Source organism: Endocarpon pusillum, assembly GCF_000464535.1.
Source record: "Endocarpon pusillum Z07020 unplaced genomic scaffold scaffold5138, whole genome shotgun sequence".
NCBI classification, from domain to species: Eukaryota; Fungi; Ascomycota; class Eurotiomycetes; order Verrucariales; family Verrucariaceae; genus Endocarpon; species Endocarpon pusillum.
The window spans coordinates 263,751-290,764 of NW_006916485.1; the positions used below are offsets into that span (position 1 = coordinate 263,751).

At 46.1% G+C, this 27,014-nt stretch overlaps 5 protein-coding genes across 5 annotated transcripts; 2 read left to right on the forward strand and 3 right to left on the reverse strand.

The window, feature by feature from the left end:
* Positions 1-955: 955 nt before the first annotated feature.
* EPUS_03597 (uncharacterized protein) lies at positions 956-3,133 on the reverse strand (the record flags this gene model as incomplete). The annotated part of the gene is made up of 1 exon (XM_007806188.1): positions 956-3,133. One exon carries the CDS (start codon positions 3,131-3,133, stop codon positions 956-958), a length of 2,178 nt encoding a protein of 725 aa, XP_007804379.1.
* Positions 3,134-3,625: 492 nt separating this feature from the next.
* On the forward strand, positions 3,626-5,443 carry EPUS_03598 (uncharacterized protein; the record flags this gene model as incomplete). The annotated part of the gene is made up of 4 exons (XM_007806189.1): positions 3,626-3,710; positions 3,761-4,342; positions 4,394-4,638; positions 4,724-5,443. 4 exons carry the CDS (start codon positions 3,626-3,628, stop codon positions 5,441-5,443), a joined length of 1,632 nt encoding a protein of 543 aa, XP_007804380.1.
* A 220-nt stretch (positions 5,444-5,663) lies between these two features.
* On the reverse strand, positions 5,664-6,299 carry EPUS_03599 (uncharacterized protein; the record flags this gene model as incomplete). Its single annotated transcript, XM_007806190.1, has 1 exon — positions 5,664-6,299. The coding sequence occupies one exon, from the start codon at positions 6,297-6,299 to the stop codon at positions 5,664-5,666; it is 636 nt and encodes a 211-aa protein (XP_007804381.1).
* A 6,772-nt stretch (positions 6,300-13,071) lies between these two features.
* EPUS_03600 (uncharacterized protein) lies at positions 13,072-17,940 on the forward strand (the record flags this gene model as incomplete). Its single annotated transcript, XM_007806191.1, has 7 exons — positions 13,072-13,255; positions 13,305-13,421; positions 13,471-13,626; positions 14,156-14,180; positions 14,228-16,234; positions 16,288-16,724; positions 16,817-17,940. 7 exons carry the CDS (start codon positions 13,072-13,074, stop codon positions 17,938-17,940), a joined length of 4,050 nt encoding a protein of 1,349 aa, XP_007804382.1.
* A 1,201-nt stretch (positions 17,941-19,141) lies between these two features.
* Positions 19,142-21,250, reverse strand: EPUS_03601 (uncharacterized protein; the record flags this gene model as incomplete). The annotated part of the gene is made up of 4 exons (XM_007806192.1): positions 19,142-19,779; positions 19,852-20,127; positions 20,397-20,576; positions 21,097-21,250. 4 exons carry the CDS (start codon positions 21,248-21,250, stop codon positions 19,142-19,144), a joined length of 1,248 nt encoding a protein of 415 aa, XP_007804383.1.
* Between the last annotated feature and the right edge of the window lie 5,764 nt (positions 21,251-27,014).

Here is a 27,014-nt window from a genome sequence, read left to right on the forward strand (position 1 = left end):
AGACAATCCAGCTTGACCTCTTTGAGGGTAACTGACCAGATTGTGATATCACCAACTATTGACTCTCACAGTATCTTTTCGGGACCTTTCCTTTCCTCTATTTGTCATATGGAATTGATCCAATTATTGTCTGCCTCTTCTCACCGAGCCATGAATCTTGCTACTTCTCAATTGCGCTGGGTCTCTGCTCATTCGTCCACAACTAGGCATAACACAAGCCGATATGTCACCCTCTCTCCCAAGCCATCCATCACAAAAGCCGGACTCACGTAGTGTATCAATGCTGAGCTGAAGACTTCCTTATCTGGCTGCTATACCCCCCGCGCTAGTCAAGATAATACCTTTGACCCACCACTATGGTTCACTGCCATCCATATATTGTACGAGCGGTATAGCGGATACTGATCCTATATATTGACTATATATCGGAACATTACCAACCTGTATCCAGAGCCGTAGCTTACCCGACCAGATTCTCACGGCAGTGATGGCTAGAAGATACCGGTCTGATACGAAATACTGGGTAGATGCAACCAGCATAAGCAGTTATGTAGGTACTTTTCTAGGGACGTTTCCGTGCTTTGAAACTTGAGGTGCTATCGGTCCATGCTGCCATGCTAATCCCGAACACTCTCTCAGATGTTAGTTGCACTACTAGATATTGGTCTAACTGCAGCACGCAAGCTGGAAAGCGTCAAGGAAGGGATGAGGATGGGCATAAACCTCTACCAGCTTCTCGCGCTATCAAGCCGCAAACATAATTTAGGAAGACCCAGTGCAGACTAAACTTGACAGGCAGCCTACTTTGGAACTCTATGGGCTCTGATCTACAGGCAAGAAGGGCACAGCGCATTGAGGCTACACCTCTCTCTCATCTCTCTGACTCTCGGTAAGACTGATACCAACTGTTGCCTGGTCCCAGTTTCTTCCAAGTTATTACTACTGCCGGACCCAATCATCTTCTACCCATGTAGCTGCGATAGAAGTCTTCCGTTGCGCTGCCTCCCGCGCCATTGCTTCCATTCATTCCAGGAAAGCCTAACCCTTGGCTTGCCTTTTGTGCCGCATTGACCTTCGCTTGCAGCGCTACGGTGCCCTGATCGATAGCCTGTAATTGGCTGAGATGTGAATTGAGTATGCGAACGATCTGCGTGATCTGTAGAGTGAAAATGACATTCCATCGATCAGCATATGATTCCATAACGATAGGAACGTAGGGGGAAGATCGATAAGAACTTACCGGCTCATCAGCCTTTGTCGTCCGACTCAACCCAGCGTTCGCCGCATTAATCTCCTCAATCATAGTGGCCAGATCACGCCCCATACCCTCCAATCTCTCGTTCAACTTCTCTGCCAACTTGTATGTCTTTTCCCTCTCCTGATCCGGACCCCCCAATTCCATCCCCTGCCCGGCCCCATTTTTAGCCAGCATCTCATCCACCTCCCCTTCATACTTGCTCAACCAGCTCTCCAGCTCGTTTTGCTGGTTCTCCACAGCGCTCAGCTGCATCTCTACGCTCGCGGTCTGCTTTTCTGCCGTCACGGCCGAGATGTACAGCTTGCTGATCTTAGACATGTTCTCCACCAGCAATTGGTCCCATTGTGCGACGGTCTCGGCGTGGGATTGGAATTCTTTGGTGTATTTTGTGAGGTCGGACGCCCAGCGGGTGAGAATCTCGTCCATGGTCTTATTGCGGAGGCGGGACTGGGCGGGTGGAGTGGGTCCAGTTGTGGAGGCGCCGAGGACGGACGCCCCTAGACTGCCTGTTGGACCCCCTGCTGTTGAGGTTGATGCTGGAGCTGTGGTGCTGGTGGTTGCAGATTGTGATGTCGCGGTTGTCGTTGTTGTGGTGGCGGAGGCGGGTTTGTCCGGAACTTTGAAGGGACTGCTGAAAGGTGCGCTGGTAGTTGCTGTTGCTGAAGTGGTTGAGGTGGGCGTTTGAGAGCCTGATGTCGTAGGAAGTGTGGTACCTATGCTGAAGACATTGGCACCAGGTGTGGAGGATGAGGTTAGAGGGGTTTTATTCAAAATATTTCCAAATGATGGTGCGCTCGTCGATGGCGTTTGTGTAGGAAGCCCGCCGAAGACTGGCCTTGACGGTTCTCCACCTGATGCAGCGGTTTCAGAGGCGACAGGCTTAGTAGAGGGAAATTGAAATACTTTAGATGTGTCTGTAGATCCGGACGTCGTAGGCTGCTGAAAGAAAAGAGAAGGAGCCGCAGAAGAGGTTGTTAGAGTAGACGAAGACGGTATCTTAGAAGGATTCTGGCCGAGACCACTAAAGAGTGGCTTCTGAGGATTGCTGGATGGCGTTGTCAATGATGTAGTATTGGAAGTTTTCTGATCGAGGCTAGCAAATAGTGACTTCTTGGGTTCTGCATTTGTCGTTGTTGCCGTACTTGTGCCTTGCGAGGTCTCACCTGGCTTGCTTAAAGAGAATGGAGGAAGCGGTTGTTTGGCGGTGTCTCCTCCAAAAATGTTACCACCAGGCGCCGGGGCTTGAGTGGAAGCTACACTACCTGAGATTCCGGCTGGCTGAAAAGGATTGGCGGCGGACTTGTCCTTGTCTTTGTCCTTGCTCCCAAACAAGTTGTTTCCGCCAGTGCTTCCACCAAAGATGTTTGTTGGTGGTGGACCGGCAGGTGTCGTAGTTGGATTGAATGAGAAGCCTGATGGCGCAGGAGTTGTTGAGCCAGTAGGTGCTGATGAAGTTGCGCCGCCTGTTGAAACGTTTCCAAAAAGGCCTTGAGACTGTCTAGGAGCTGAACTGGAACCGGTGCCGAAGAAAGGTTTAGGAGGGGTCTGCGAGCCCCCTATACCACCGAAGGATGGAGTGGTCGAGCCAGCACCGAAGCCTTCAAACCCACCAGCCGCTTTGTTGTTTGCCGTAGCTCCATTTGACGGCTTGTTCTCGCTTGTGCTCACGGCTCCAAACCCAGCGAAACTGAAGCCACTTCCAGAAGATTTGCTTGTATCGGTGTTCCCAAAGAGGTTACTACCTGCCCCCTGACCGGTGGTACTGCCGAAAAGCGTGCTACCTGAAGGTTTTGAGGTCCCAAAAAGGCCTGAAGTCGACGATGAGCTGGTTGAGGGAGTTCCGCCGAAGTTGAATTTTGGAGGATCGTCAGCCATGGCGGCTATTGCGCAAACACGAGTGCCTCAGCTTTGATGGGTTGACCTGATCAGTGCGATTTGGTCATGGGACCAGCTTCAGAATGTCTTGAATATGAAGTTGGGTCTTCCTGAGACTGCAACGGGTAGATTGGTGCATGGCAATCCATAGACGCGTCTGGCGCGAGCAAAATGTTCCGGCAGGGTGACACTCAGTGAAGTGACAATGGTAATGGAGAGCCGGTGCAGGTACTTCTGGGGCTAGCGTGTCTCATGATCCATGTCACCCTTGATTGGGTCTAGATAAATGCCAAGCAGTCAAGCTCAGCAATCCATTGGACATTAGTAGTTAGTGGTACTACTAGTTAGTAGTGGAGGTTAGCCCTGCAAGAAGAATCGTGACGACCATTTCTCAGTAAGTTACATCGAAGGCTCTCTACACGACACTGCTCCTGACGTCTGCAATCTATCTCCCCGAGTTTTGAGGAGTGAGAAAGCCCTGGAGGGTTCGAGATGGCTACAAGGCCTGCTAGAAGCAACACACTGGAGCCGCCTACGAAGAGCGTTGAGCTTATAGATTCTGGTGCTCATGACCTTGGTATGGACCGCTTCAGGATATGCTTGATGCTTCAACGCTGACCACTCTAGACATGTCCGGTGATGACGAGCACTTCTCAGATGCTTTGGAAGGCCATCAACGACCAAATTCTCGACCCCCTTCTCCTCTGAACTCTCGCCCAACATCCCCTATCCCTCGCACAAGAGTAGAAAGGGTTGACGACGAACCGAGGCATGGAGAAACACCTGGTTCGCCAGCATATGATATGCGGAGACAGGATGCAGTACCGGACGAGCTGGAGATAGTGCCAGAGGGCAGACTGAGCAAACGAAGTTCCTCAAGCAGTTTACAGCCATCCCTACCACCCGGGGGCCCTCCTGTCCCACTTACCGTAGTTGAGAAAGTCGATCCGGCCTCCCCAAGTCATGGTGAAGTACCAGGCACTGCTGCATACGAGCAAAGGCAAGCCGATGCTGCTCCAGATGTCGTTTTGAAAGCTTCCGACTCCTATACCACACCTCAACCGTTTCCTCCTTCTCAATCGGCCAAAGCCACCAGCCCATGTCCAATCCCCGAAACCATCATAACAAGAGCCGATTCCGTCCCAGGGCTAGATGAGACGTCTCGGACTGGTACAAACGGGGTACAGAATCATGGACAATCAGGTGAGGGTAAGCAATGACTTCTCGAAGGCACTGTCAGGGGTCGATTGACCTGGTCAGGGTCACCGACGCTGGAGGGGTCGCCGCAGCGGGTTCACTCGAGACGTAAAGCATCCTTAAACTATAAAGAGGACTCAGCCTTTGAGGATGGCTTTGGTGACGATTTTGATGAGTTCGAAGAGGGTGCTCAACCGGGGGAGGATGACGATTTCGGTGACTTTGACGACGGGATTGAAGGCCTATCGGCCAGTGAAGAAGTATCTGAGCATCTACTACCAGCACAAGATGGGCCTGGACCAGCTTTTGTAAGTAGACGGTGCTTCATTAGCAGCCTAATTGACTCCTATTTTCCGGGGCTTTTTGTCTGCTACTTTGCTTATTCTGTGATAGCCCATCCTAGATTTTGGCTCCCTGTCGTCTCTTCCAGATATTATTGCGGCCACCCAGGTTTACCTCGATGCCATGTTTCCCAGCACAACAAAAGAGAAGCTCGAAGCTTTACCGAAGCCAGATCCTGTCCCGCCTGAATCACCCATCTTTCCAACGGAAAGGTCACGAGCATTATGGGAACAACTGATCACGCCGCCTCCACTCCAACCACCCAACTGGACAAAGTCTCGGATTCGCCGACTATTCCTCGTTTCACTTGGCGTGCCAGTCGACTTAGATGAGATACTACCTCCGAGCAAGCAGAAGAAACTAGTTTTACCAGACATGCATCTTGAACCACCAACTCGAAAGTCAGAGAGTGATAAGACTCTTGGCTCAGTCTCAAGGCTGAAAGCTAAGGCTGCGAATGACTCTAACGCATCTATTGACAGTAATCAGTCTTCCTCACGAAGTAGAAGACGGGCAAGAGGGCCGCTACCTCCGCCTGATTTGGATCTGGGTGCTGTGAAGAGGCTTTGTGCGACGACTGACGAGAAGCTCGATGGTCTCACGGTTGATGAGCTTAAGGACCATATACAAGATTTGGAAAGCAAAACAGAAAAAACGCAGGAGTTACTTGAGTACTGGCTGAAGAGACGTGATGGCGCAGTGAAGGAGAAAGAAGCATTCGAGGGCGTTATTGAAAACCTTGTTAGGCATGCTAGGAGGGTGAGAAAGTGACGCGGGGTGCCAAACTGCCTTTCTGAGACATTTACTTCAGAATACAGAAGAAGCACAAAAATCCTCACAGCACCCGTTGCCTTAATTTACAGGCCTATCGCGTCTGCAAAATACCCTCCGCTGAGACTTATAAAGCTCGATATCCCCAACGAAGAAATAATAGACCAGGTTTTCACCAGTAACTCCTACATTGACCACCATAGTGATCCTTTGTCAATTCTCAGTCACTCTCCTCTGACCTTTCGTCGGCGACCGCATCGCTGTACAGCCGAATCTCAGCCCAGTTGCGCATAATCCACAAGGGCGCCCTCCCGGCCGGGTCGTGATAGAGTTGAAGCCCATAAGCGGAATACTCTGGCAACCAGGACACAACCCGATACACGGGGGTATTTTCAAGGCGAGCGCGTTGTTGCGTAAGGAACATGTCTATCATGAAATCCTCCAGCATGAAGCCTTGGTCGCGTTTGTCATTGTTGTCATCTGTAGAAGACCTGTTCGCGGATGTTGACGATGGAGACTGCCGCTCAGGATCAGAAACTGTGGTCTGGGCTCCTCCTACCTCGTCGGAATTGCGTGGCTGTGGGCACCCTGTGCATGTGTGACTATTGCTGAAGCCTCGCACTTGGCCCGCACCTTGGCTCTCACGTAAAGGAGCAGAAAGGCCGCTGGTGCTGCGATTACGGTCTGAGTTTCGATGAGTGGGTCTGCCTCGCTCCTCTGGTTTAGAGCTTGTGCGTAGGTTATCAGGAATTAAAGCTGATTCGGGTACGGATCCAGTGTACGAAGGTTCAACCGGATAACCTTCAGGTGCTCCGTTTGTGCTGGGCCGTTTCTTCTGTTCATCTGATGGGGCCATTTTCCTGAAATTGACATTGACTTTGGCTGAGCTTTTTCGCGCGCTGTTATCAGTGGGTTGGGTGCCGCGGTTTTATCCTTCCATTCTTGTTGCCTGCATCTGATTACAAATGGTGTTGATCGTCTGTACCGTTTGTTAGCCATCCGACTATGCTGGTCTTGCCACTGCTAAAAAAGAAGAAGACGATTCAACAAACAACGCTATCGGTAATCTTCAAATATCGGACTGTTTGATGGACGAATTGTCAATCAAGCTGGCAACCCGGCCTCGGTGCGCGGGAAGCACGACATCTACTGTTGAGGGACGAATCAGGAAATATTTATTCTCCACCTTCGCAAGCGCCAGTCAAGCTGTGACTACACTTGCTACCCTTGGCTACCTAAAAGCTTCATTGTACCTTGTACCTGCTTTGTGCTCCTACTTCTTGGGCGCCACAGGCGGTCGCTTGGTGCCATCAAACCAAGATTCTGACAAGAGCTTCTGTCAAGATGTATCTTGTTCTTCCAAGCAAGCAGTTCTCCTTCCAGGGCGCAAGCCTGTGATGCTCGAAAAGAATCTCATACCATGTTGCGGCCACTCGGGAGCATATATGCGAAAAAGGTGTCTGAATTCACTGTCCATTTCTCCTTGTGCTCATGAGCATCGGACCTCGAGCTCCAAGGACGAAAATGCACTTATGTCAAAGCCATCTCCGGGTGAATGCGAACAGTAAAACCTTTCTATATTTCTCTAGTCTTTTGATGTCGTGGTTCCGGAATTCAAGCCTTATCTAAAGGAAAAGGAATTTCATAGTAGAGTGGTCACCTGGTTCATAGAGGAGGCGATAAATACGAATTCAGTGCTTACCGGGCTCTAATCACGTCGATCTTGATTTCAAGCGTTGATCTCCTGATATACTGCAGATTGCTTGAAACTATCTCTAATTCAATTTATGGTCAGTCTCTCTCATTTATGTCATTGCTTACTATCGAGTCCTTGCACTTACTTGAGGTCTTGCGTTCTCACGCACAAGCAAGACACTGAAAGCGCATAGTTCTTGAATGCAAAAGCGTCTGTAACCGTGAACATCACTGCGATCTGCACAGGGATCAGAGCTCTGCTTTTCGATACACAACTGCACGTTTCAGACAGAGTAAGGGTCTCACCTATAGCTCGTCCCTCCCCAAGGGCAATTCATTTGCCATTGCCTGTTCCCAGATCGCGACAGCCAGGCCAGCGATGATAGAAGGACAGCTAGCTTGAGCATGAACCCTGGGGTCTGCCATATCCATGGATGCATCGTCCGTGGTCTCCAGTGTCCACTCAGGTCAACGAGGGGTCGACCAGCGTTATCCGAAGTCTATCTTCCCAGTCCGCCATACAACTTAGTCGCAGTAGGGCATTGATATGAAGACCGGCAGTACTGATTGAGGTCAATGCCGAGATGAGGCCGCCGTACCACATTCCCTTGGTTCTCCAACTGGTCTACTCGAATACATACCAAGAAAAAGCGCCTGCAATCACAGCCACTACAAGGGCAGCCTGCAAGCGTTGAGCTGTTGGTGCTAAGCAGACGCTGAGATCGGAAAAAAGGATACCAATCACTGACAGTGTGCCAATGCGCTTGAGATCTGCAAGCTCATTCTTCTGCCATGCTCTTGTTAACTCTCTTTTCTGCTTCTCATCCGGCGCATTAAGTAACAGGTAAAAGATGTCGTGAGACCATCGAACGGACATGATCAATGCCCACGGTGTTCGACCGGCTGTATAGTTTGAGGCCATAGATACGGTTTGCAAGATCCGAATCAGCTACATCGCTAATTCCCTAAGTGCTAGTCTCCTCAACCTTCTGAGCTCCCGGTCAAAACTCGAAGCTGCTGTCTTCTCCCCCATTTGTCTTCCGGTACCGCCTAGATGCTCAGATTAATTGTCGAGGAAGGCTTTCAGGATGCCGAGCTCACTGGCGGAAAAGGTCAGTATGGCAATCGGGATGCGATTGGCGTCGCAGCATAAATCTCTCGCGCACGGTTCTATTGACAGAAGATGACTGGGACCAGCGTGAGAGAAGGGAGGAGGGATCGGGACCACAGCAGCCTCGCTGGTATGCTTTCAACCTATTTTCTCCCCCAAGCTCGGAGGGAGAAACAATGCTAAAGTTCAAGAAGAGGCTGAGTCCGATGTTTCGTTGTCTCGAATGTCCCAGACGGGCGCCCACAAATACGCCAAGCGGTAATTACCCCTTTGGGCCAGCGCAGCGGCAAAGCCTACTAGTTCCGTATGCTTTGATTGGTCCCTGGGAGTTCAGCGCAATCACTTACTTTTAGTCCTTATTCGCCAATTTTATCTGTTCTGTCTTGCAAAACAAACGGCTAATATGTGCGTGAGAGCGCTCTTGCTACTGGATGTCAAGTTTTGGAGATTGTAAATATCTTGTATCCCTGTACTTGATGAGCTGGAAGCCATATGATACAAAGACAAGAACATTATAAGACCCCTTACTCCTTCGACGGGCAGTACCCCACAATGCCACCCTTTCAACCCACTGAGATGGCGGCAGCCTGGGCCATGTTGTTGAGGAGCATGGTGTGGACAAAGACGTGCAGGATTATAACACCTACTTTGCGACTACAGAAGTAAGAGAAGACTATCGTAAGTAGGGAAAAGCACTCGCTTATGTAGACAAAGAAGAATCGTTGCTCAGCCATGCTCAGTCCTGAGCTCCTCTGAGTAGAAGTGCTCAGCAGTGCTCACCCATAACTTGCTGCCATGAGCAATCCTCTTGGCAGGGTCCGGAGCTAGGGGCCAAAATTCTTGAGACTTCTCACCCACCCAATTCAACACCCTCTATCTTCAAACTCCTACAACTCCACCAAATCAACGCTAAATACTCTGCAAAATGGCTAAAACGCGCAAAACCAACCGAAGAACCTGCAGAATCCCTGATTCGTCAATTTCGATAACCCCATCGTCGCCGCGCAGGGCACAAACTATTGTTGATACACCGCGTCGGGTACGACTTATTCGCGACGCAGAAGCTACTGCTGGCAAACTACCTTATATAGAGCTATTTAAGGCACATAATATAGCTAAAGCAACTGGCTATCGAATCCTTAAGTCGAAATCTCCGCGCCGCAGTGAACACATCCATAATCGAGGTCAAAAACGAGTTTTTGCTTCTCATTAATATGATGTTATTGAAATAGTCGAAAATGCCTTATTTTAATACGCAGCTACTTCTCACTATGCTATTACAAGGGCTATAGGTCTAGCTACTAGGTCTAAACGAGCAACTTAAAGAAATATAGCTAAATATAGCGTGGGCATCTTTATAGCATAATAGAAGAAATTTATTTCTTAAAACTTAGTTGAAAAACATGGAATTTAGGCATTTAAACATTGATATTAGTAATTAGATAACTTTAAACGCTATAAATATAACAACGAAAGTCATTTTGCTTGTGGCCTTTAATAACAGGCTCGAATTCATCGTCGCTATAGTTAAGATACACAAAATTCATATTCAAAAATCTAATTTTAATTTAAACATCGAAATCAAGTCTGGCACGTTTTTGCGTACATTAGATGGAATTTCAAGAGCCAGCTACACTTCTACATAGGGGCAGGGGACAAAGGACGGCTTACACAAGCTGATTATGTCACTATTTTAGAGGATGTTGTTGCTCCTAATTGGGATCTTAATTGGGTTCTTATAAAGGATAATGATAATGCACATGGCACTTGTGACAATGTAGATAACAAGTGTAAACAAACAAAGCGATAATTAGGCATCAAATAAGAATCTAATCCTTTAGAATCTCCTGATCTCAACCTAATTGAGACGATTTAGAGGATAATAAAGCAGAGATTGAAGAATCAAGGGCTAATTTAGAATGCAATAGAATTGCGCAGGGCTATCGAGGAGGAATGGGATAAAATTACCCTAGATGAGATCAATAAGGCAATTAGTACAATGCCAGAATGGGTAACTGCCGTAAGAGAGCGTGATGGTGTGCCTATACCATTTTGAAGATACGTAGAATTGATGGTGTTGGCGAGAAGTCTCAAGAATTTTGGCCCCTAGCTCCGGTCCAAGATATCCTCCCCGCATCCCTGGGCGCTCCCGCAGGTAACTTTCCTGTACGGAGGCGTGCATCAAAGTACTAAGCACTAAGTACTTCGTGGCATACAACTCCTGGCAGGATGTCTTGGTCCGCCGCGTCCACCAATGTCACGTGCCGTAACACCAAGCTCTGGCCTTGACGCTTACGTACTACGGCTACAGGCCTAAATAATGTACCCCCCCCCTGGTGAAAACGCTAGTATTCGTACAAATCAACTATACAGAATTGAGTATAGACGTCAATAAAATCGCCCAATTAGGACTAGTCTCTAAAATCGAGTTTGCATTCCTTCTACATCTATAACTGCTTGACATCTCTCTCGCATAGATCTAAGCAGCTCCACAAGATAGTCAGAAGGCACAGCATCCCATGCAGCATTAACAGCTGTACGTAGCTCATCATGCTTGTGTAGTGTATCTCTATAGTGCTCTTGTATCCAATCCTTCATCCAATTCCATACCATCTCAATTGGATTCAAATCTGGCGAATACGCAGGCCATTGAACGCATTAGATACCACGTTGACAAAGATCTCGAATAGTGCCCTTAGCAGCATGAGCAGGAGCAGAATCTTGCATAAACGTCAGATCTCCATTCGTACGTATCCAATTATCGATAATAGGGATGATATGCTCTTGATATGTTGCTTCTTTAATACTCCCTTATTCTTTCTCCCAAAATACACCAGGGCCCTTCTTATCACCATGAAAACAGCCCCAAAACATCCAACCTTTACGTCGTTGATAGCGTTCAACAATACATGTAGGGTCCCACTCCTCACTAGGTTGATGTGTAACGTACGTCTTTTTGTATGTTGATCCCTATTAACCCATGTTTTGTCACTCTATAGTATCTTTTCCTATTGTTCGTACGTCTAATTAACGTGTTTGTGAGCCTATTATAGACGCGCTTGTTGATTCTTCTTAGAAATAGGGGTTTATAATGAGCAACTTAACGTGAGAATCCTGCTCTTCGTAAAGCATTTCGAATAGCGTATCATCTAATATATTAATCTTTATAGCAAGAGGGATTTGTATCTATAGTGTACGTCGATTTGCTGTAGAAGAACAAACCCACGTAATAATTTGTTCAAGTTCTTTATTTAAAATTATTAAATGTCTGCCAGGGCACTTTTTAGGTGTTAATCAATTATGTATAACATATTTAATTTGACGTCGTGTAAGATTTGGTAGCTGCTGAAGAATTTCGTTATACGTATGCCCTGCGTCATGTAACGTTTGAATTTGCAAACGTTGATCTCGAGTAGTTTGAGAGGGATTCGAGGGATTCGAGGGATTCGAGGGATTCGAAGGAGGAGTAGAAGGAGGAGGAGGAGGAGGAGACATCGTAAAATTCGCAGTATTTGAACGTGTAGAATTTGTAGAATGCGCAGAATTCGAACGCGCAGAAATGCAATGAATTCGAACGTGCAGAATTCGTAGAATGCGTAGAATTCGAACGTGAATTCGAACGTGCAGAATTCGTGGTAGATAGCAATAGGGATGCTAGCAAGGGTGCGTATGTAAAGTGGGCGTTTTGTAACAAATTTTGACCAGGGGGGGGGTACATTATTTAGGCCTGTAGCCGTAGTAGTAAGCTTCTAATGCACTAATTAAGCTGACTGATAGATTGGCTGCCTAAAGGGCAGAAATTTTATATTGAGCTTCATTTAATTAACCCAGTCACATGTGTTAGAGGATGTAGCAAATAGCGTACGGAGATACCAATTGAATTTTTATTTAGTTACTCCTATCAAGAGGAGCATTTGCTCACACTAATAGCTATAGAAGCGCATTACTGCAACAGCTCAGAAACAGCATTTGGCGTTCAATTCGTATAACAATGCTCACTGCCATAAATAACAGGGCGTAAAAGTTACAAGAGCGTTTCGTGCGTTTCGCATGCGGGGACCCCTGTATCATCTCCTGCTAATACGTAACAGATACGTATCGTAAGCGCAGGGATTCTGACAGCATGATTTTGACCTGCACCAGTCGCGGAATGTCTGTACCTCTTATAAAGGAATCTGGAGCGGATTCCAAGCCTGCGGTGTCCGAATTATGGCAAGAAGCGATTGCTAGTCTCAATGAGAATGAAAGAGAGCAGGTTAACGCCTCTAATAAGTGGGAACAAGGAACTCTAGAAGACGTAAGCTGTAGTGGATTCAGGGGACAACCTCCGGGAGCCACTTATACAGTTATCATGCAACATTAGCGCTGATCGTGATCTCCCAGGTGCTTCGTGATGTACAAACGAAAGCGGATGATTGTACCAAGAAACGATGGAAGTTCGTTCTACACACACTACTTTTGCCATTGCGCGGCTTTCACAATAGGCTTTCTGTTCATTATTCTGACGACGTTATTCTGGAAGGTATCGTCGAACCACTGGCGAAAACATCATCCTGCGAGACGTTTTCGAGAAAATGGCAAAATGGGTTCGGAAATTCATCGAAGTCGGAGATTTTGCTGTAATCCCACACCGTTCTAGACCATGTTGAGTTGATTAAAGGGATTGACAGGTTACATACGACCCAACACATGCGGCCTTGCCTTGGGCAGGAGTTCGACTACTATTACAGGTACAGTGCCCAGCTCAGTGTTTCCTCAGTACTTAGTGGTTTGATGCATTTACTGTTAGATTGCCGTCAATGATCTTGATGTATACGGAGCAATGTTCGAGGGGCTGGAGAAAGTCTCTAGTCTGATTACTCGGTATGCAATCTTCGAGAATCTCTACCTTTTTGAGCCGCAAACGAGCACAAAGGAAGAGCTTAGGCGCATGTTGATAGGATTATATGCTCTTATCCTGCGTTATTTGCTACAGGCAAAACTGCATTACAGCCGGAGAACTGGTGGTACGTTGGTCTAAAATAACCTTCGCTCGAAGAGCTGACATTTCACGAGAACGGATGCTACGGAGCTCTTTCGAGACTGCTGAGATGGCCGTGGGAAAGTATTTTACTAGGATCTCCGAGGAGGAGAAGAGAGTCGAAGATATTGCTGTTCTAGTTGATGCGCAGTGTAAGCTATTTGCTTTCTGAGTCCACATGATATTTCTGATGATAAATAGACCAGAGAGACATAGCATCAAATGTCGCCAAAATAACCACGAAATCAGATCGCACCACTGAGAGTCTTCACCATTTGCGGGCAGAACAGCAGAGCAGGTTTGAAGCTGTTGAAAAAGAAATCAGCGCATTTAATCGGAAGCAGACCAGGACGACAGGTAAGTAGAAGGACCAAATCCAGGCTCTCTGATTCGAGAACCTCGATTGACAACAGCCAGATTTACAAAAGGATTTGCGGTCTATTCTTCAGGCTATGAGTGCGCCTATGGTAGCGTAACCTGGGCGTTGATGTCAACGTTCCCCTGAATTAGGATCACCTGCTGAGACATGGATGACCAGACGAGGCTAGCTAGTCAAGTTACGAATCTAGATACCAACTTGAAAGGTAAGATGAGATTCTGGTCATACTACCATGTTGAGTACATGATTTTGTTGTCCGATTCCTAAAGCGCCTATCCAGAAGCACAGCGAATCAAGTTACTTCAGTGGCTATCAAAAACGCCATATAGAAAGCATCACAAAGATTCTTTGAAAGATATCCTACCTAAATCTGGCGCTTGGTTACTGGCCAACCCGGATTTCGTGAATTGGAGACTTCAAGCTTCTCTTCCGTCCTCTGGCTACATGGCATTCGTGAGTGTCTCTTCCGCTGGAGAGTGCGCTCTTCCGCTAAGCTAATTGATTTAGCCGGCTCCGGAAAGAGCAAATTGATGTAGGATGTTCTCAATCTCGGACAAGAGGTATTCTAAGATCTGCTAGAACCACTATCATACGCGAGATGCTGTCTGAAAACGAGCACAATGGTGCAGCTGCACCTGTTGCATACTTTTATTGCGCACGCAATGCTGCAGAGCCCCTGAGGGCAGAGCCGGACGAGGTCGTGCGTGCACTCCTCAAACAATTAGTGCATTCCGAAGGGAGGAAACAGATATCCAGCTCGTTAGAAGACGCCTTTCTTACGCGACAGCGCGAAGCAGATGAGGATGGATGCGATCCGGCTTTGCTAAGTATTGATGAGTGCACACCTCTGATACTGAATTGGCTGCGAGACAACCCTGTGACTATTATCATAGATGCTTTGGATGAGTGTAGCCCGGTCCGTCGACATGAATTGCTGACTGCACTAGATACCATTGTTAGTCAAGCAGAGAATGTTGTCAAGGTTTTCGTATCGAGTAGGGATGACATTGATATCGTCCTCAGACTAGCTAATTCGCCAAACATCTCAATCAGAGCAAATGACAATGCGAAAGACATCATCACATATACCAATACAGAAGTAAGCCGAGCAATCCAAGAGCGCCGGTTACTCCTTGGTAATGTTTCTGATGAACTCCGACATAAGATTATTGACGCCTTGGTTGACGGAGCTCGAGGGATGTTTCGCTGGGTCGCTTTGTCGATTCAGCACCTGTGCGAAAATCTTCGTATGATCCTCGAAGATGATGTTAAGGAGGCCATCGGACGTCTTCCTGAGAGTCTTTCTGGGCTTTACCGAATCGTTTACGAGGAGGAGATCTTGCGTAGCGAACCAAGGGGTCGAGCAGTAGCTATCCGCGCATTACAGTGGTTGATGTGTGCGCTACAACCTCTAAATACAAGAAAATCTCTTGAAGCAGTATCCTCGGACTCCGCTGGTCAAGCAACGCATGCATCAAAGAATGACCTTATCGCTTTGCTTCGGAATTTGATTGTTGTTGATGAGGAAAGCGATGTCTTCCGTTTCACGCATTTGTCCGTTCGGGAATACTTGGAAACCAGAGACGAGTATTCCACAGAAAAATGCCATGCAGTAGCGGCTGCCCGATGCGCCTCTCTGAGCCTAAGCAACACAAGGAAAGGGAAGACCAGTGAGCAACCCGCGGAAGAAGACTTCGCCAGGTATTCAATTGTGTTTTGGCCGTTACACTACCAACACGGAAAACCTGATGCTGAACTCCAAGCGAGAATGAGAAATCTCTTCTTCCAGGACGACGGTATTGCTGACACGTTCCGCCTCTGGGTAAATGACTTCAAGAGTGTGCTTGCTGAAGACGAAAACTTGCTCGCACGCCTCATACCTTGTGAAGGTGGGGAGGAATTACTGGAACTCCTAGCTCTTAGCCCAACACCTCTGTTTCATTTCTGTTGTATCTTTGGGCAACTTCCGATCCTGGAAAGCTTGAAATCTGACGGATTCTCGGATTGGGACAGGGTGTGCCATCAGGGAATGACAGGTCTAGATGTAGCAATATGCTGTGAACAACAAGACACGGCTTGTTTGCTTCTACAGTATGGGGTCAGAGCTGGCTTTCGACCTCTGCAACAGAGGAGCCCCTTTGTTGCAGCTGCTCGCTTAGGTCAAAGTGAGGTGGTCAAGTTAATGCTCCTAGATGAAGATGTGAATGTTAATGCGCAGTCTCAGTGGGTGGAACGGACGCCTCTAGGAGCCGCAGCAGAACATGGACATTGGGAAGTAGTGCAGCTCTTATTGGCTAGAGGCGATTTGAATCTCAACGACCGGGACCGATATGGCGCAACAGCTTTGTACTATGCAGCCGCAAATGGACATACACGAATTGTACAAGGACTCTTACAAAGGGAAAACGTTGACTTCGTGTCAAAAAACAGCCAATTGCCGCCATCAACAGCCTTGTTAGAAGCTGCCAAAGGGAATGATTTCGTGGTCGTGCAACTTCTGCTTCAGAGGAGTCACACGCCCAACCTTCAAAGCAGCGACGGCAAGACGCTGCTTCATTGGACTGTCTCTGGGAAAATCGCGAAGGAGTAGACTTGCTTCTCCATTATGACGGGATCAACGTTAATACGAGAGATATCAGGGGAATTACTCCTTTGCTGTGTGCAATTCAGCTCGAATCAATTGAGATCGTCAAACTACTTTTGGCTCATCCAGCCATCGACGTAAACACGTCAAGTCCTGAAGGCAGATCCCCATTATGCCAGATGATCCATGACTCAGCATGCTTTGGACTTGCTGGAATGGACTGGTTCCACATTGGCAGTTCGCTGGTGCAACGTCTCGAGTTACAAGTAAACAAGCAAGATTTTCGTGGAAGAGCCCCACTTCACTACGCTGTCATTTCTGATCAGGCCGCATTCGTCGAGCTGCTGCTTACCCGAGGTGACATTGATCCCAACGTTCGAGACGATTACGATGCAACGCCGCTCTGGGAGGCTGCATACCAAGGGAACTCGGAGGCTTCGGAGTTTCTGGTTGACGACCCGCGGGTTGATGTCAATGCGGAGGATAAAAGAGGTCGGACGCCGCTTTCCATCGCGGCGACTTATGGGCACCTCGAGATCGTCGGCTGCTGCTCAAACACTCTGGTTTGAAAAATGATCATGTAGATGCCGAAAAACAAACGTGCTTGCACGCCGCTGCCGGCGGCCCTTCTCCTGAGGTCCTGCAATTGTTCCTGGACCGCAATGACGATGTCAACATCACCACCAGCCGAGGCCAAATACCGCTACATGTAGCGACTGAAAAATGCCGGCAAGGCTCGGTCGAGCTTCTTGTCACTCGCAAGGACGTTGATGTAAATAAGAGGGACACGCTTGGTAGATCTTCCTTATGGATCGCGTCCCATCTTGGAAAGAAAAGCATTGTCGAAGCCCTTACCAGGCGCGATGAACTCGATCTGAACGCGCCTGACGTTGAAGGCAACATCACCCTGCATATTGCAGCATTCTGGGGAAATAAGGACGTTTCCGAATTCCTCTCAAAGCAGGACAGGATCGACTTGGAATTGGTAAATTGTAGAGGAGAAACGTCACTGTGGATCCTAGTGTCAAGAAATTGGGTTCATCTTCTTGAGAATTTTTTAACGCAGGGAGGTCTCAAGATTCTGAATACACCAGATCACCTCTGCCAGACGCCACTCCATGTAGCCGTTCTACGTGGGAAATTGGATACTATAAAGTTACTGTTGAGGCAACCAGTCATCGAGCTAAAGCAGAAAAACAACCTGATACTCTCGCCCCTTGGTAGCGCTGTGCGAATACTGGCACAGAATACCGAAAACAAGTCCATGGCTGACGTGGTGAAGGTACTATTGCTAACCTTGGCCGGGCAGATAGATGTAGGCATTCATCACGTGATGGGTATTTTAGTTGATGGCGACCTTCACAGACAAACCGCCAGGTTTGTGAAGCTTTACGGACGAGAAGAGAACAAAGCAAGGAGAGTGCGTGAAACGGAGTCAGGATGGTTACGGATTTGGCTCGATCTCACGGATATAGATCCGCAAGCGCGCAACCATTGCGATCAGACACCGCTTCAAACGGCCGCCGCCAATGGCCTCGCCCAGATCGTGAGTCTTCTGCTTCTTTGCGAAGATGACGACATTGCTTCAACTACGATTGCGGCACATCCTCAGACCCCATTTTGCCTAGCAGCCCGTGCTGGCCACCAAGACGTGGTACGACTTCTTCTCAGGCGAAGCACCTTGAGGCCCGGCATGGAATGCAAGTGACTGGACGACGCCGCGGCTGCCGGACACATTGCGGTGGTGAGGGCGATTGAGAAGCACCTTTATTACCAGCATCGCCGCGAAATAAGCCTGGAAAGCATCGAGGCTGGACTGTTGTTGGTGGGTGGGGAGCCTCTGCGCGGTAGCGGTGGTCGGATGGCCGATCTAGGCTGCGATGATGTCGCTGCCTTGAACGATACTCCACTAGGAGCTATAAGAGGATGTTGCGGTCGTCGTGATGTTCGAAGGAGGAGGTCTATCTGCAGGGGATAGGCTTTTACAGTAAGTACGGGATAACAAGATTTCAAGGTTTAAGTAGTACTGACACCATCGCCATTACATTGTATCGGAAGTTTCAATACCGCCCATCCTCGCTCTAGTAAAATCGGATCGTATGTTGCTTTCAACTGCGTCATCTCGACTAAGATCTCATGCATGTTCTCATCGCACTTCATTCCATATAACTTTGGGGGTTATCAAAACGGTTCAAGGAGGCATGTTATGGTCAGTTTTGGAGGACGGGGACCGGTTTGGGGCCCTAAAGTCCATAAACTGGGCCCCTTGGGCATTGTTGTCTAAACTTGACGGGAAGAGGCATGACACGATGATGAGGCTACGATGTATGATTCGCTTGTAGGAGCGGAAGGAAAAGGTGACTGAGCAAGACCTGGGTGAGCAAGCTGCGCCGAGGATGAGCTGAGGTTGGATAGCGCCTGAGCAGAACGGCGATGCTTGTTAGACGGCCACGGCCTAACGGAAAAAGGCGAGAAAAAGAACGCAGAAAGGCGCAGAAAAGACGCTGGTTTGTGTAGTAGAAGTGTGTTAATTCTATCTATGTGTATTTGGCGTCTTTTGTACTGTCAATTGCTCCTATCCTTGGCGTATGCCACCCGCACAGCAGGCCCATAGCGCATGACAATGCTGATTAACCAGACGAAACTTCACTTAAAATAAATTATATGGGATAATACCTATATATCACATATCAAAAATGGCCAAGCATACTTTATACTAGCTTACAGAATATTCATTACTGTTTTAGTCTTTGTCAAAATTCTAATATGCACGAGGGGGTCGTCACTCTGGTTCAGACTGGTCTTCGAGCATTCGAGAATCTCAAGTGAAAATCCTCAAAATTCCCCTCTGAGCTTCATGTAAGTACCTGCTAGGCATTCTATCTTTCTCGTCTCACAATGATACAGGTTCACAACCTTTCAAACTCCCCATCCACTGGCTTCACGAAAGTGTCCGCAGGGCATTCCACATTTCCTTCAACCATCGAAAACGTGTATGCAATCCTGTTTTTGTCACTCTTGTTCGCCCCACTCTTATGCATCAGGTTTCCGTGAAATAGGACCAAGGTGCCCTTTTTCACCTCGAGGGCCTGATACTTGTACTCGGTTTGCTCAGTGTTGCTGCTGCTACTAGCATTGTGTGATGCCCTTGCCCAGAGTGGCTGAGCCACATCCACAAACTTCGGCAGCCCGTTCTCGCCCTTGACACATCGCTGTCTGAGTGGTGTGGTCAAATGTGACCCAGCCGCAACACAGAGACACCCATTCTCAATCGTGGTATCCTCCAGCGCATACCAAAACGTTAATGCGCTTGGTGGGTTTGTGAAACTGACACAACCGTCTTGATGAGGCACAATCTGACTTCCGACACCCGCGAGTTTGGCAATCAGTTGACTCTGTGTAATGCGGGCATCTTTGTACCCAAGGGAGTCGGCGATGGAGTGATTCAGTGCAGCATGGGTTAATGCGCGGAAAGTGGGCATCTTGTGGACGGCGCAGCCTAGGCGACCGACACGTCGCTTGAAGGGGTCGGAGGCTGTGTCGTCTCCTTGAGGTGGCTCATACATCAGTAAAATGGGACTCCACAAGCCTATACGGAAGACTTATCCCGGGTACTGACCTGGTTCAAATGTTGCGATAACGCGGCCAATAGGCGATGGGCATTCTGCTCCAGGATCTGAGACGTCATGCCTGATGATTCCTTTGCCGCCTTCGGCTATACGCTTCATGATATCGCGAGATTCATTGAGCAGTGCCGTGGCTTGATCAACTGTCAGAACATCTGGGAGGACGAGATACCCCTTGCTGTCGAAAGTTTCGCGTTGCGCCTGCGTCAGGCCTTGAGGGTGTTTGCCCTCACTGTGTAGACGAAGAACGCCTACCTCAGTGGCTTCATCTACATTATGCGATTCAAAGACATCAGCAGAAGTTTGAATTGCGATATGCCTGATACGTGAAATTGGTAGGAAAGCGAAAAGGCTGTGGGTTCAGAGTCCGTAAAGTAGTACAGCAATTAAGACAGGACATCGACATAGCTTGATTGTAGTAGGTAAAGTTGGGGTAGCAGGAGCTGAAGGTAAGAAGCGAACAGGAATGCTCCAATGATAGGATTTCCACGAGCCGAGCAAGGAAGCAGCCCTTGCCGTGATATTGATGTGCACTTACCGTGCAGATAACTTGCCTCTACAACTCGTTCATGGACACCAACTGTGCCGGGTATAGCAACGTTCTTATAATTGTTATCATCGTGCAGATAACTTGCCTCTACAACTTGTTCATGGATACCAACTGTGCCGGGTATAGCAACTTTCTTATCATTATTATTGTGGCTGGCCTCAATTGAATCTAGTAAGAGAAGTTAGTGTTTAGTATTTTCAGACATTCTGCGAGTACTTTGAATGAGGCAAAGGGTTTGCTGAAGCACAGAAAGCGGAGCACTGGGTTGGGCTCCAAGGGTGCAGCCATGTTTGGGAAGAGAGAAGTAGACGTATTGATCAGTGTTCAACGATATAGCTGTAACTGCAGTGCTGTAGACAAGAGACGCAGTCGATCATGTACAATGACAAGGCTCTGTGCTCAGTATAAAGATAATCGATATCGACGATTTGTTCATCGGCAAATAGAGCGCTAATGATAGGATGTGGTTGGGCAGAATTGTTAGTGTTTTGATTTTTCAACGGGAGAGTGAGAAGAGCTCTAAGGGCAAGGTCTCCAGAAAATGTTGCTTTAACGTGCTGGGATCTTCTGAGACAGTATGTGATATAGAGACAATGCGACAAGCCTTTGTGAAATTAAATTGCATAGCTTGATGATAAAGACAAGAAATACATAACAAACAGATGCAATCTTGATGTTTTGTGCTTACCATCAAGCAAATCAACCTCAGCAAGTTGATTATTGGCAACCACAGTGCCAGCGGTGGGGGGGTTCTGTGCTTGTGCTTTTGCTTGTTCGTTATTGTTATTATTCCCCATCAGGAGGGTTAGAAGAAGAGGTGCATGGGCAAGATATTCAGGCATCTTCAGATTGGTTGTGATATGGTCTGATGTTGATAAAGGAGAGTGATACAAATCACTTATAATCTCAATAAAATGGGTTGTGCCCACCATAAGGATGAGGAGAAGAGCTGCGTGGCTGACGTGTTCAGGCATCATTGGTGAAAGGTGTATGCCTGCAGCTAAGATTGCTATCACAGACTCCAGTCACACAAAGAAAGGCTAAAATGAGGTGGTAGAACGGAAGTCGTTTAGATCGTTTGATGGCTGAAGGCTGCTGTGTAACAATCTGCAGGAAGTGTGTAGAAAGCAACATGTTCTATCTAAATAAGGAGCAGCATGCGTAGATATACGTACAAATTGGCTCTACGTATACAGTAGCAGAAATAGCCGCGAAATTTGCAGTAGAAACTGACTAATCAAGACGCAAGCAAAACGGAGACAAACGCAGCAAAACTAGTCAACAGGTGCTCAAACCGTTCGCCAGCTACTTTTAAGTCAGGTGGGAATAATGCATAACAGTAGATTGGACTGCATTGATGCTGCATGTGCAAGTAAGCCCAGACCATGCAGCCCGTAAGCCCAGAACATGTAGCTCAGCAGTCCAGGCCAGAAAGCACTTCAGATACCAGGATAGACGGCAGAAAGTTGCGGGATGTTTAATGCAAACAATGAACGTCGAAACTCGGTTGACTTGGCAGATTAACTCGTTAACAAAAGTTGTCTGTACGAACAGATACGAAGATATGCGGATAGCGTAATGCTGATTTGATACATGATGAAGATGTGAGCGATTTATGCACTGCATGTTTTATATTAGAGCTGTCTTGTAGCGCTTTTTGATAGGGCGAAAAGTTGAATAGCACGCTTAGTTCGGTTACTCTGAAATATAGCGGATACAGGCCCTGTGGCTGGCGTTTTATAGTTTCTAGCTATCTCTAAGGGGGTATAGATCGTGTATAGCAGACTCTGATTGTTTGTCAGGCTTACTAGAGATGACAGCTCTCTACTTGCTATGCGCTTATTTTGCTACGTGTGTCACCAGCGTTTTGTTACAGATTTGATACGCGTTTTGCATCAGCCACGCATGTATTTTTGGTATCTGCGTTTCGCGCTATTTCGCTTGATATAGCAACTTTGTACGTATAAATGCGCGCTCCTCGCACTGAATTAGATAGAACAACTTGCTATTTCCACACTGATCCATTGATTAGTCAGCACAGTTCGTCAGCTAATAACATATCGGCGATAGACTAGTTCAAATAGTGTAACGCTAGTAGCTAGTTAAATGGCAGTATGCCACCAGCTACAATCAATTAGACTTACTGTGGACCGGATGTCACGTGATATATAGCGCTGCAACAAACGCTACTGGATTCTGCGCGTCTTCGATGAATTGCTGGTTATCAAACGGTGGCGTATTGTGCGACGTTTTAAATGCGTTTTATCACAGATTTGTTACGCGTTTCGCCTCGAATTAACATGTATTTTTAGTATTGACGTTTCGCGCTATTTCGCATGGATTGGCAGTTTGATATGGCAATTTGGTATGTATAAATAGGCTCTCCTTGCGCGGTCAATTAGAGAGAACAACTTGCTATTCAGATTCTATTCTCCTGATTAGTCAGCAACGTTCGACACTTACATACAACTTTAGTTCGAGAGGTCTCATTCTACTATTAAGCAATGGCTTAATATTTTTGCACTTATATTGTTTATGTAAACTTTTGTACGAGTGATTTTCAGTTGATCAGCTTTATTATTACAAAAACGTAGTAATATAGAAAACGCTGAGTCAGATCAAAGCTAATTAGACTGTGTGGCGCTATATCATAATTAGTCGTTACTAATACTAGCCTAACAATATTTATGCCACCCCCTGTAGTACATAATTTCCGGTCTTCTGTACGCAGATTTCAAACATTTGGGTGCTGCATATAGTTGAGATAGTGAAGGCAGCATGCCAGGGAGGTTCCCCTCTTTCGATAAGAGTGAGACAAACCCCTTGAATCATCTTTCCTGCTGGCTATAAGTCTCTGTCTTTTGTTCTGTTCGACTCTTACAGAAGTATAACCCTACGCTCTAAAACCCTCCTTCCACTGGCGACGTGTCCATCACCGTGGCAAAATGGCTGCAGCTGACAAGCATGATGATCACGACTACGTGGTTGCCCGGCAGAAGAGATACATTGAGGCATGGGAGTCTGGCTCGCCGGAAAGGATCATGGAATTCATGGACCCACAAGAACTCAGCTACTCAAATTTCGGTCAGCAACGAAGATCTCTGACATCTCCCCCTACTTCTAACCATTTAGTCTACAGGGACAGAGAAGGAAAACCTATCGCGTTCCACCGTCAAAGACATATTCGCCAAAAATAAAACAGACTTCTATGACGTGAAGATCAAGACACGCTCGATCCAAGGGCACAAAAGTTTCACAGCTTGGGAATGGGTCATGACATGTAAAGCCGGGCTGGGTCCTGATGGTAAAATGTTGCCAAAGGAGAAAGCACCGCCGTTGAAAATAAGCGGATGTACACTGATGTGGTGGAACAAACACAATAAAATCATCAAGCACCATGACTATACGCAGGTAAAGAACGAATCAGAATGATAAACACCCCTTGCCACTTGAAAGTCAGTGGCACATCTCTAAGTCACATCACTTTTTTGCAAGTGATCGCGTTATAATCTTATGTAGAACTCAAAAATACAGTTTGCGCTTATTTTGCTACGTGTGTCACTAGCGTTTTGTTACAGAATTGATACGCGTTTTGAACTAATCCCACATGTATTTTTGGTATCTGCGTTTCGCGCTATTTCGCTTGAGATAGCAACTTTGTACGTATAAATACGTCCTCCTCACACTGAATATTAGGGCTCAACTGGTTAAGACAAGTCTCAACGAGAAGCTGGGTCCAAAGGGTTGGTTAGGTAGAACAGGAAGTGCAGTGAACAATACTAAGATGTCTTCAACTTAGGTATGAGCTGATAACATGAGTTGACTACGGAGACTATGAAACTATCTAGGAAATGAGCGTGCTTATATAGGCTAGGAAATTCGTGCTTATGGCTGCTCATTTATAAGCGCTCGTGAGCGTTGCTTATCAGTCCCCTCTTATGAACACCCTGCTCAAGGTTGTCTCTGTATAAGCGTGTCTTTTCGCTAAGCTCCTTAGGCTTGGTGTTAGGCCGCGCCAAGCCTGCCAAGCCTGCCAAGGCTATGCCCTATATCACGGATCTCTGCTTGCTGAGAGAACTCTGTTCTTCAGCTTGCAGCTTCTGTCTTTGGAGCACCCTGCGATTAGCTGCCATATCGCCCGCGATAACCCTTATATATCTCTTGTGTCGGCTATTGCCTCCTCCTTTAGCATCGTGAGGTGTTCCCTCTGTGACAATTCTGCAAGCTATACCCTTGGAGCAGCTCGATAGCAACACATACGTGTAGCCCCTTTTTCGTAAACGACCTCTGAACCTTTTGCGAGTCGTACGTGACTCGTACCTGAACCGCATACAATGCCTCCTCGCTGTGAACGCTAGCATACTAAAGGTGCTGACCCCCCTGCTAGGCCTCTGACGGCTCAGCCTTAAGAGGAGGATATTGTTGCTCAACAGTTAGAGCGTTGTTAAGCAGAGCTACTGTCAGCGGAAGACGGAGTTCTCCGACCACCGCAACTGTTCGCCACGCGCTATCACTCAGAAACGCATACACTCACAAATGCTGCAGTTAGCATTGCAACGCTGATTTATGATCTCCTTCTAGGTGATTCTATAGCTTGCCTCTTCTATGCGTATATATAGCGGTCATCCTACTCCTCAGGAGTTGGGATAGCAACTCAATCAATTCAATTGAACCCTCTCTCTCTTGATACTGCTTAGTATCTCCGTACGCTATTTGCTGCATACTTCTAACAGCTACTACAGAAAAGGCAGCTTAAGAGTATTTAAGAAATCAAGTAAGAGCTCACAGACAGCCTACGTGCGTTAAGCATAGCTGTAATAGGCAAAGATTTTAGCGCTTCACTTATAAGTTATAAGCGAGTCGCCTTTACTAAATTAAGTCACAATATAAAACGCGCCCTTATATTACTTATTTATAAAGGGCTTAGCCTTTGTAAATTATATAATTTTCTTCTTTATTATAATATTTATTTTAATATAATTAAAGAGTATATAATTTATAAACAAATTATAATTATTATATTATATATTTATAATAATGCTTTATATTAGTAAAGCTAGCTTATAATAAAGCTAATAATATAACTAGTATTTAAGTTAGTCTTATAAGACATAATATAAGACCTTATAAATTATATAAGTAATATAATACTTAAGCTAAAAAAGACAAGACAAAGTAAGAGATAATTAGTTTATAATTTTGTAAACTAGATTAAGAAGATTAAAGAGGACATCCCTAAGATGTTATATAAAGAAAGTTATATATAATTATTATTAAATGGCCTGAGAAGAGAAGTCTGTAATAAAGTACTATATAAGGAGCATAAGATTTGCACGTGAGAGCAGATGATAGCTGCTGCTTAACGAATTCATGAGTTAGGCATAGACACAGATGTATTATATATATTTCGTAGTCAGGACTACAGAGAATCTGTAAAGGGTGACTTAAAGAAGGGCGAAGGCTTAGATAACAGAAAGTGTTACGAATATAGTTAGTTAGGCTATATAGTAAGAAACTGCTTAAAGAAGAAAAGCTCTGTATAAGCTTAATTAGGATTCTGTGTAAGCCTAATACGTAGATTCTATATAAGCTACAAGTCGCTTATATATAGCTTGTGAAGTAAAGATAAAGTATATTAAGAGACATATACACAGGATATATAAGATATAAGTCTATTAGACTAGACCTTAAACTTAAGTTTTAAAGCGTATTAAAAAACACGTGTATAAAGTATATAAGATATAGATCTATTAGACTAGACCTTAAATATAAGTTTTAAAGTATATTAAAAAATATATATATAAGATATATAAGATATAAGTCTATTAAATTAGACTTAAAAGAAAATTTAAAAATAATATTTAAAATAAAATAAAAGATGCAAATATATTATAATATTTAATACTTTAGTAATAATATATAAAAGCAGTTTCTTAGACCTATAAATATTGTTAAGCTTATAAAGTAGAGAGGGAAATCCTTCTAAGAAGATATAGCTAGTTGAATAGGAAGATACGTGAGTCGCATGCTTTACACATTTAATACACGCTTGATGAGGTAGTAGTAAGGAGCCAGGAATAGAGACTATAGAGATTAGGTAGCACAATATTCTTTAGTAGGATATTAGACCTTGTAAAGGGCATGTAAGCTATGTGTGTAAACTATGCGTCTTAAGGACGAGTCGCTATTTTAGGGGGGGTAATTGTTAGGCTGCACCAAGCCTGCCAAGCCTGCTAAGGCTATGCCCTATATCACGAATCTTGTTACAGCACATGAACGCACTAGGCACCGACAGGCCTTAGAGGCTGCACAGACCCTGTGTGAGGAGACCTTAGAACTAATCAAGCCCAAGGGACTTGGCAAGAGGACACGCTTATGCGGAGATAACCTTGAGCAAGGTGTTCATAAGGAGGGACTGATGAGCAACGCTCACAAGCGCTTATGAGTGAGCAGCTATAAGCACGAATCTCTTAGCCTATATAAGCACGCTTATTTCCTAGATAGTTTTATAGTCTTTATAGTCAACTTATATTATTAGCTTATACTTAAGTTAAAGACATCTTAGTAGTATTTATTACACTTCTTATTTTATCTAATTAACTCTTT